The following is an 8,790-nucleotide window of genomic DNA, read 5'->3' as shown; positions in this document are numbered from 1 at the left end:
CATTTGTGATAAAAACAACAAAAATGGCTGTAATTTATAGCCATTTCTCTTGTTTTTATCACAAATGTTTGTGAATTCATGGATATATGTTTTTCTACGAAATTTGTTGTGTTAATCATTTTCAAGAAATAATAATTTTAATCAATTATCCTTGAAAACCTATTGCTTCTTCCTACCGCTCACATTCATTGAATAACTAATTAGGGATTCAGATTAGGTTAGTGATTTAATAAAATGATTTCGTTTTGCCAGTATAATCATTTGCTTTTTGCCATTGGCGATCATTATTTAGAGGGTCCTAGAAAATGGCTGTCATGATGATAGCATTCACCATTGTTCCAGTCGCTTCCTTCATGTTTGATACAAAAGGGTTAAACATCAATTCTCCTAAGCATCAGGTCATTTTTTCTTATTAGTAAGAATTATATCGTATTTGAGTAGGTGTTGATTTAGCCTTCCATTTATACAGAGTATAATAATTAATTCAATTAATCGATAGCTTCTCTTTTTTTCATTTGATTCCTTTTTATTTTATTTTTTACTTTTTTCTAATTTTAACAGTCGTTTTATTTCAGGAAATTGAAATTAAATTTGTAACATACGAAGTAAGGCCTTACGTTTCGGGTATACGAGTTGTCAGCATGCCAAGCAAAAGTGGTTTAATAAGCTATTCGTAAGTTTCAGTAATATTCTCATATGGATTGGCTATCTTAGAGAGAATTTTGAATCGGGCAAAGCCTTGTTTTGAAGTAACATTTTAATATGAGAAAATGAACAGCTAGGAAATAAAATATAACTACCTCATTGCGATATCGATTTTTATCATTTCAGTGAATCAGGTGCTACAATAATTTATCCAGATTCACGAGCACGTATTGTAATGTTCGGTTATCATCTTGATAAAATCGGTATCATATCACTTACAACAGACAATTGCTTTAATTCAGTGGTAAACATTTCTCGTCCTGAATTTCTCATTCAAACCGTCAAACGACTCGATTTTGTTGCATATTTCGCTGAGTATGTTCAATCAATTTTCTTCTACTTCTGAGCAGTTCTGAACATATTTTCAGATTAATAACAATTTATTATGGTATAAAATTTTCCCTAAATATTCAAGACGATTAAAAATAATGAATTGAATTTTAAATTTGAGGTCAGATGAACCGTATCACATTTGCTATAAGGAACGAATGAATAGGAAGGAATCAAGTGAAGAGGAAGAAGATATGATTATGGTAGGGTATTTTAAATCTGACTCATTTTTTTATATTGTTACTTCACTATCAATATTTGGAACGGATAACATAACTATCCTACAGCTTGTAGAAGAAGTTAAGATGCTCTTTTATAAGTTCATACAATTATCAAATTAATTTAATGGCAGCAAGAAGCGATTTTCATTTAAATAGTTCACGTACTGCTCATTCAGTGTTTGATAAATTTGTTCATCATTTTAAAAATTACCAACAATTTAGATGGATGAATCACGCAATTCAATAGTTACGGAAACACCAACTCGCATATATTATTTACCTGTGTACCTGCAGATCAGTATCATTTTCATGCTCTTTTGTCTGTCTGCTTTATTTTCAGGCCTTAATTTGGGCCTTATGGCTCTTTCACCTCAGGAATTGATGCTTATACAAAAATGTGGTAATTTTTAATTCACTTTTGTTTAGACAATTTAACAAAGCGATATCGATTAAGGTATTAATAAGTGCCTCTATTTTGATATAAACCATGGAAAAAGCTATTCTCCATGTAACAGTAATAACTGTCTGTTTTTAAAATAAAAAATTGTATATCAAATTTTAGTGCTTATTGCCAAGGAAAGTATTAGTAATTTGATTTCTTAATCTCTGATTATTTTCTGTGCATACTCAAAAACTGACGCTATGAATTATCGAATTAAACTGAATTTAATATCGTTCCTTAAGGTAGTTTAATTACGGGAAGGTTTCAGTTATAGATTTTTGAGAAAAATATGATTACTCTTTTCTTAGATATCTTGACTAAGCAGAGGATATTCTTCAAATAACTTGCTAATTCTCTGAGTACCTTATATAAGAAACGTTATAATTGTACTATTGCATAATTAACTGACCGGAACAGAGAAAAATATTTCGAAACTTTCGAATTTAGGCTCAAAAATGGAACGGAAATATGCAGAAACAATACTTCCGGTACGACAATCAGGTAATTATCTGTTATGTACAATATTAATCATGAATGTAGTGGTCAATGCAGCTATTTCAATACTGTTCGAGGATATGACCAGCGGAATGATTGCATTTATTATTTCATCCCTTGGAATTGTTATCATCGGCGAAATTGTCCCACAGAGTATCTGCGTCAAGTTAGTTTATATATATATATATATATATTAGATGTATAATTTATTTTATTTTCAAGGTATTTAACTCTTTGTCAAAAAGGTACTTTTCATAGTTCATTTGGCTAGTACGATTTGACAAGTTGGCAAAAGTTAAATCTCTTGAAGAATTTAGATGAATGAAATGAAAATAAAGTATAAACGACATTTTAGCTGCTGACATTTGGAACAGCAATATTCCATCAGCTTCATCCTCTCTTTAAGACATAAAGAAAATTAAGATGTCCTAAGTTGCTGTTTCATCAATTATTACCCAGAATGGATCACGAGACGGAGAAATCTCACACAACTTCTAAAATAAATCTTTTATTACAAATATGGAATTATAAAAAATATTTTTTGAAACTCATTCACTTATTACTTCTTTGAAACTACTGGATTGCATAAATGATGAAAACAGTGACTGTTCACAAATTTGTAATTTAACTAATTTTTGCAGCGATTAAGAATCTAGCAAAAACTGTTGTGATTTGAGAGAAGTTGAGGAAATAATCTCGGATAATAGTGATTACTTAGTAGTAACTGATGAAGTAAATGAGCTTTCAGAGTAATTAAAGTAGTTCATGGCAGTGAATATTTATTTAGTGAGTCTGTTATAACTTTGATGGAGTAGTGAACGATAGATCCATGATCGAGCAATGAGACAAATGAGAGAGATTAAAACTGTCGATGTGAATTTTTTAAATTATTGACATAGATTTATGCATACAAGTGTTGTTTTTACAGGTCCATTACTCGAATACAATCTCATTTAGTATCATGCATAGAAAAGATTTTATGCAAAATTTATATCGTTCGTAACATAATCCATAATCACAGATAATTGTTCAAATATATAGGCAATAATATTGAGGCGAAAATTGATAAAAATAATTAAAGAGAACAATAGAATATTTAGAAGTGTTCCTTTAAAAAAATTTCTTTCTAACAGCCATTGATAAGCATTCTAGTTATAAACTTTGATTAGAAAAAACAAATCAAAAATTGTTTGTAAATTATAATACCTAATATTATCAGAGGATTTCCAGAGAATTGAGAAACCAAACGTAGTAAAAGATGTAGAAATTCTTAAAATTACTTTATGTAAATTTTCTGTCAAAACATTAGCATAAAATATGAAATAAAATGATCAGGAAAGGTCTAGCAGTTGGTGCGTATACGATTTGGTTGACGCGAACATTTATGATTCTTACATTTCCTTTCTCATATCCGATCAGCAAAATTCTGGATGTTTTTCTTGGTGAAGATACCCTGGTGTATGATCGGTGCAAGTAAGTAATATTTTCAATGTGTTAAGTTAACTTGTTGAGAGAATGCTTGTGGCTTAATATTTTAAGCTTAAGCTAATATCTGCTTTTAATCAATTGCTTATTTAGAATTTTGTTACACGTGAAATACCTTGCAGTTTACAGTTTTATCGCTGCTAACAGTATGCAGGAAATAATGTATTTTTTCTTATCACTGGATTTAAGAAGATTTTTTGGTTGTTATCTTGAAATGAATTATTATAATGTTATCATTAAATGAAATGAAGTCATTGATATGATGTTAAGATTGATAAATTTAATGAAAATGACTGCATGCGAAGAGAATCAAGAGTTAGCAGCTGATTTGAAAATAGCTGTTGGTGCTATGGAGATAAGCGAAAAAACAGTGGGTGATGTGCTTACTAAAATTGAGGTGTTTCATATAAATATTTATTTCGATTATTACAGCCAAAGTACCTATCCTTTAACATTTTCCAGCTGTTGTATAAAATACAAGGTTGATCTAGACTTATACTTCGGTAAATTTCATAATTTTGACTGTTGTATAAAATACAAGGTTGATCTAGACTTATACTTCGGTAAATTTCATAATTTTGATTTAAACTTATCTTGGTGTAGATTTCTTAACTTTAGTCCAGACCTTTCCTTTTCACATTCATGGACAATTCTTGAAATCCTCTCAGGAAATCATTTAAAAAAATAATAATACAAATCTTATTAAAGCATTTAACAGGACGTATTCATGTTATCTGAAGATGCGGTTATCGACGTAGCAACAATTGTCGAAATAATAAGACGTGGCTATTCCAGAATACCAATTTATGCAGTTAGTTAAGATATTTTAACGATTCATGGAAGAAAATTTGTTTGTCACGATGTCCAAGAACGAATATTTTATTCATATGTATTGTTTTTAATTTAAAACCCTTTCCTTTTGAAATCCTAACTATCTTAATATTACATTTCATATAATTCACCTTTATACCTTTATCATTACATCCATACTTCGTTACATAATTTTGTCATTTTTTATTTATTGTCTTAGATGGGGGTAGTAAGTAAATAGATAAACTGAAAATGCGCCACTCAACTATTCACTTTATCTAGTGTGTTATTCTTTTTTTAATATATTTTATTTATTTCGTTCAACTAATTTTCGTTCATTCGCATTTACCCTCATACAATTTGAATAATTTCTTACTAGTATGAATTTCTAATGGCGCGCATCAGTAAATTCTCTATCACTAACAATGGTACAATTCAAATTATTTTGAATAAGCTTAGGATGACGATCGGAATAATATCAAAGCTCTCCTTATGGTAAAGGATTTGGCTCTAATCGATCCACGTGATAATTTCACTGTCAAAACAGTTTGCGAATTTCATCAGTATCCATTGAGATTTGTTGAAGCAAGCAAGCCGTTGCATTCCATGCTTGATGAATTCAAAGCAGCAAGTTTATCGTAATTTGAGACTTATCTTATTTATGCTTTATTTGCAAAGCAAACAAATTTTAACAAATTTGTTTGCTTTGCAAATTTGTTTAAAAAAAAATGCAAATTGAAAAAAAGCAAGCAAATTTGTTAAAAGTGCGGTGGTTTAAATTAGAATTAATGCCATTTTTAAAATTTTTAGGGTAACTACCATTTAGCTGTTGTTGAAAGTGCACACAGCATATATCATCGAAAAATAAGTCGACAGACAAAGAATCTACTTGGTATTGTAACGCTAGAAGATATTTTGGAAGAAATTTTGCAAGCGGAAATCATTGATGAGAGTGATTCGGTTACTGATAATATGTATCGATCAAGAAGAAAACGTATTAAGGCGAGTAGTGAATTTTATTTTTCAGTAGTTTCCTTGATATACATATAAAGCACAATCGACCATGTTGAAAAAGTGGCTGTGATCGATTGATAATTCAATTTCAGGAACCATGTTTCACTAAAATTTTAAAAAGTGAAGAGTATAGCAAAGAATTATCGGTGCATATGGAACAGATGACAATACATTTCCTGCAAAATCATCATGTGGTATTCAGTGATGAGTACATCGATCGACAAACTTTGACTTATTTGCTTAAGCGTAATATCAGGCAGGTAAAAATTTCGCATACTAACTAAGTGATTAACAATTAGCAAAACAAAGATATTATTGCGTTCTGTATCTTCCAGATTGATATGTCACATTCACCACGAATAATAGGTTATTCAGCAAAGCAACGTGAAACAGTGCCGATATATTGCATGAATAAACCGGCATTTCGTTTTATAGTAATTTTAGAAGGTCGTGCTACCGTTAAATTGCGAAATGTAAGTCATTGTATGGAATTCTGCAAAAGTTTCGTTGTCTGAGATAGATAGGTGGTATGTTAATGATGATGAAAATAATATTATTGATACAATTTAATATTATGCGTCCAGTGAATCATCAAGTCGAATCGACAGGGAAAGATTTGCTTATGGTTGAAATGAAAGCATAAATTGCAGATGGAATTTGAAACTGGTCCCTGGACATCGTTTGGAAATGAAATTTTAGATCAGTTAGATGAACTTATCAATGGCAATTTGATAACTGGCAAAAGTGATTTTAATTTATCAGGTAATAAATGTTGCAGAATAATATTAAAATAGCAATAAAACTTGTTTAAGTTATCATCAAGGTATCTCTTATTCTTCCAGTGACCCCTGCTAAACAACTCATATATTTTACTTTGTATAATATCATTATATTGTATAAAGATATCTTTCCGTCATCAGTGCTTTCTGAATAAACAGAATGGTAAGAAATAGGTGCTTTGCTTCCAAATGATAATATCATTTGTCATTTCAATCATCTCCATGAGAAAAGATGTGTTGAATTTTAATACATTCAGATTCAAAATCGGAGCTGATCAATTCAATTCAATTCAATCCGGATTTCGATCTTTTTGTGACAAATTTCTGCCGATTTTTACATCTCACGGTATCTGCTTATCTGAATGTCATCAAAGTAACTAAAATCGCTCGCACGGCACGGTATACCTTTGTCTTTGTAATGTCTTCAAATAGTACTGGCTAGATGAAAGCTGCTCAGTTGGATTTGCAGTCGAAAAATGACATACTGTTAACGTTTCACTCCGGCTTTGCTATTACTGGAGTTTAGTTCGATCCTCCTTCAGCAATTTAAGGTTTAAGAATAAATTAAGATTGTATGAAATGTATCAAAATCATCCCTAATTTAGGAATGAACAAGGCTCTATCGGATCGTTGCTCAAATCCTCACTTTATTCAGGAAGCCTATCGCAGTCAGGGCGTATGTCCGAAACACTTATGAAAAGAGAGGTATGAATGCTTACATTCAACTTATTATTAAAAATATAGAGGTTATCAGTTAAATTGTTGGTACACTAAGTAATCGTCAGTTCGCAATAAAATTTTGTCCACTAAATTTTGCATCAAAAACGATCAACAATTTCGCTGATCGAAAAAGTGAAGTCTTCAGCCTTAGATTACGCTGCTGAATGACACAATCAGAAATTTGAAATGGGTATATACACTTTATTTCTCGAGAACTTTGAGAAAGTAAGTAGATAATGCAACATTTTATACTGCCGAATATTCTAAAAGCAAGGCGAGTAACATCGGTAGGGAAATTCTCGAAGATAGTTCTTCTTAAAAAAAAGAATGATGCGCCAGCCTAATTATGTCACTCTTCCTTTGAAATCGATTATGAAAAGAGTTTATGATTTTACAATTCCAATGTTAAAATATTTGTGCATCGCACAATTTTTTTTTTACAACATTTTAGAATTCTCAATTAAGTTTCGACGACGCGAACAATCCAAAAAGAATGTTTGTAAAATGTCGTTCAAACAGTGACTTTGAACGTCAGTATTGAGAGAGCATCCCTTTTCAACTGCTTGGTGAGTAGTTGCCTGTTTTACCTTACTGCGCATAGAAATATGGTTCAATTCTGCATTCTGTGATCTCATTTTTGCATCGAAGATTAATACTGTTTTTGCATCACGACTATTCAAAAAGGAATCAGAAAGTATTTTCTAGGCATTAGTTTTGATAATTTTATCACATCCAGAACATTGATATTTCCCGTTAGCCTTTGTCATCAATGCTTGCATACATTCAGATCTTGCTTATGCATAAAATATTCTTAATTTTTGATAAAAGCTTAGACAATCATCACAAAAACGAACGTTTTTGCTAATTTCCTTCGTCCTCCAAATATGTAAATTTTATGAAATTATTTCCACTGTCGCACAAAATTTTCACAAATAATGGGTGATATGAGAAAATTTGGTTCCAAAAATCAGAGATCTGCTCCCCAAATCTTTATTCATTAGCGCCCATTTATTTTATAATCTCTCAAAGATTCTAAAACACTTATTGGTTGAAAAATTACAGAATTTGTTGGAATGCAAGGAATTACAATTTCTACTTTAAAATTTTTGGGAGCTCCTCCTCTCAGAAGGTTGTTAAAATTAATGATGTAGTTATTGTTCCTTTATAAAATCTTTCATTGTTAAGTCCGATTTTCAAAGGTACTAAAAGCTTTTTCAATTTGAGTTACATATGCTTTTAGATCTGAAAGTTTTCTGTTCATTATCTAAATACTATGACTGACAGACTTCAAATTGGAAAAACAGATCTTGCACTAACGTTGTTATCGGATTTCACTTGCTAGATCATGATTGATGTGATATTAGCTAAAGGAAAAACAAAGTAACATTTCAACTAATCTGATCCTTTTGTGATTGTGGTAACTAACAATGGTTAGAAATCTTGTTTTTTGGACATTGTTCCTTGAGTTTTTGTCCACAATTCACTGATATGTATTGCATATAAATGGGATATTGTCGCTATCACGATTGAGGAGAAAAGTAAAATACATATTTTGAATAATAAGCAGTACATCCAAAAGCAACCATCAATTGCTTTGGTTGTGCACCAATAATCTGCGGTGATGGTACATCGAGTAACTCTTCTGCTTATACATCATTTGCTCCTGCTGTCTCATCAGGTGATTTAGCTTGCCGTTTTGCAAACTAGAATTCACCGGAATTATTGCTTCATTAACTCATAATTGTTAAGATCCCTCGTCAAATTCAGTTTCGAACTACTCTAAAAACTT

General features: G+C 30.9%; 1 protein-coding gene across 1 annotated transcript; it reads left to right on the top strand.

The window, feature by feature from the left end:
• Positions 1–305: 305 nt before the first annotated feature.
• On the top strand, positions 306–7,542 carry LOAG_08918 (hypothetical protein; the record flags this gene model as incomplete). The annotated part of the gene is made up of 17 exons (XM_020447826.1): positions 306–398; positions 576–673; positions 832–1,020; positions 1,157–1,238; positions 1,479–1,656; positions 2,146–2,359; positions 3,529–3,666; positions 3,949–4,075; positions 4,397–4,489; positions 4,948–5,115; positions 5,299–5,490; positions 5,595–5,762; positions 5,838–5,975; positions 6,153–6,264; positions 6,539–6,680; positions 6,887–6,986; positions 7,453–7,542. 17 exons carry the CDS (start codon positions 306–308, stop codon positions 7,540–7,542), a joined length of 2,322 nt encoding a protein of 773 aa, XP_020301982.1.
• Between the last annotated feature and the right edge of the window lie 1,248 nt (positions 7,543–8,790).

This window comes from Loa loa (genome assembly GCF_000183805.2).
Source record: "Loa loa unplaced genomic scaffold supercont3.706, whole genome shotgun sequence".
Classification (NCBI taxonomy): domain Eukaryota; kingdom Metazoa; phylum Nematoda; class Chromadorea; order Rhabditida; family Onchocercidae; genus Loa; species Loa loa.
The sequence above is the reverse complement of the archived record's forward strand: the minus strand, read 5'-3'. Positions and strand labels throughout refer to the sequence as shown.